This window comes from Seriola lalandi, unplaced genomic scaffold (assembly GCF_002814215.2).
Source record: "Seriola lalandi dorsalis isolate HSWRI2012SDOR001 ecotype SW California unplaced genomic scaffold, Sedor1 jcf7180002054343, whole genome shotgun sequence".
Classification (NCBI taxonomy): Eukaryota; Metazoa; Chordata; class Actinopteri; order Carangiformes; family Carangidae; genus Seriola; species Seriola lalandi.
In genome coordinates, this window is record NW_019524896.1 from 145,999 (window position 1) to 147,044 (window position 1,046).

Here is a 1,046-nt window from a genome sequence, read left to right on the forward strand (position 1 = left end):
GGGGGGGGGGTGTATTTGATAATAATATCAATATGCTTCCTATAAAAGCAACACTACTGCTGCTCCACCTAGTCCCTGTCGAAAAAAAAAAATAAAAAAATTCAGTGTTCAATATCACGTCGGTGTTGAAATTAAATTCAGTTCAGTCAGAAATGGAAAAATGTCGATGTAGCTTTTTGTTGAAAAATGTGGAGCAGCTGAAAAGTTTCCTGATATTTTCAGGCAGGCAAACGGCCAGAAATTTAATTTTATTTAGCCATAATGTGGCTGTTAGTGGCGGCGGGTGGGGGTTGGTAGCCGGAGGAGAAGCTGAGACTGTCGACACGACACACAAAGAAATTAATCATTAACACCGCCGAGAATATCAGAAATATTAAACTGGCATTTAACGGCTGAGTCTCCGGTAACAAACGAGGCGACAGCTCGGTGTCACCGCCGATCGTTTCCCCCCCACGAAAAATACAAATATCTGCGTTTTATTTTCCACCTCTGGAGGAGAAGGAAGGGGGGGAGAGAAAAAAAAAAGTTGAGCCCTGGTTGAATAAAGTTGTAATTGCAGTCAGAGCAACTCTCCGTGCTTGGGTTTGGTTGATATGGGAAAACAATCAATACGACATGGTCAAACTAAATGAAATAAAACGCGAAATCCGGCTCCGGTTTCGCGGCGACATACGGTTAAAATATTTCACCCGTCAACAGGTCCGAAAACCCGCCGCGTCAAAGTGTCAGAAAACGACATTTATTTGGAAATTATATCGGCTTTACCTGTATTGCATTGTGCTCCATTGCAGTCCTGCATTCCCTCTCTGAGGCCCCTCTCCGGTTACACCGCCGGGACTCGCCGACACACAAACAAACGCACCAGATAGAAAAAATAAAAGCCTGCCTTTTTTTTTTTTTTTTTTTTCTTTCTCTTTTCTTTTTTCTTTTTTCTTTTTTTTGTAAGTGGAAATGGGACAGGATCTAGGTGTGGCCAAAGTTTGCCACAGAGTCCAACTTAATGCTAAAGTCACAGAGAAACGGCAGTTGGAGCATCTTTAGCTTCA

At 42.5% G+C, this 1,046-nt stretch overlaps 1 protein-coding gene across 1 annotated transcript in view; it reads right to left on the reverse strand.

The window, feature by feature from the left end:
- Nucleotides 1–1,046, reverse strand: part of LOC111656079 (uncharacterized) — a 29,649-nt gene extending 28,603 nt beyond the window's left edge. The window contains exon 1 of the mRNA XM_087174357.1: nucleotides 766–1,046. Coding sequence (XP_087030483.1) covers nucleotides 766–786 — 21 coding nt within the window. The 5' untranslated portion in view covers nucleotides 787–1,046. The remainder of the gene's footprint in view (nucleotides 1–765) is intronic.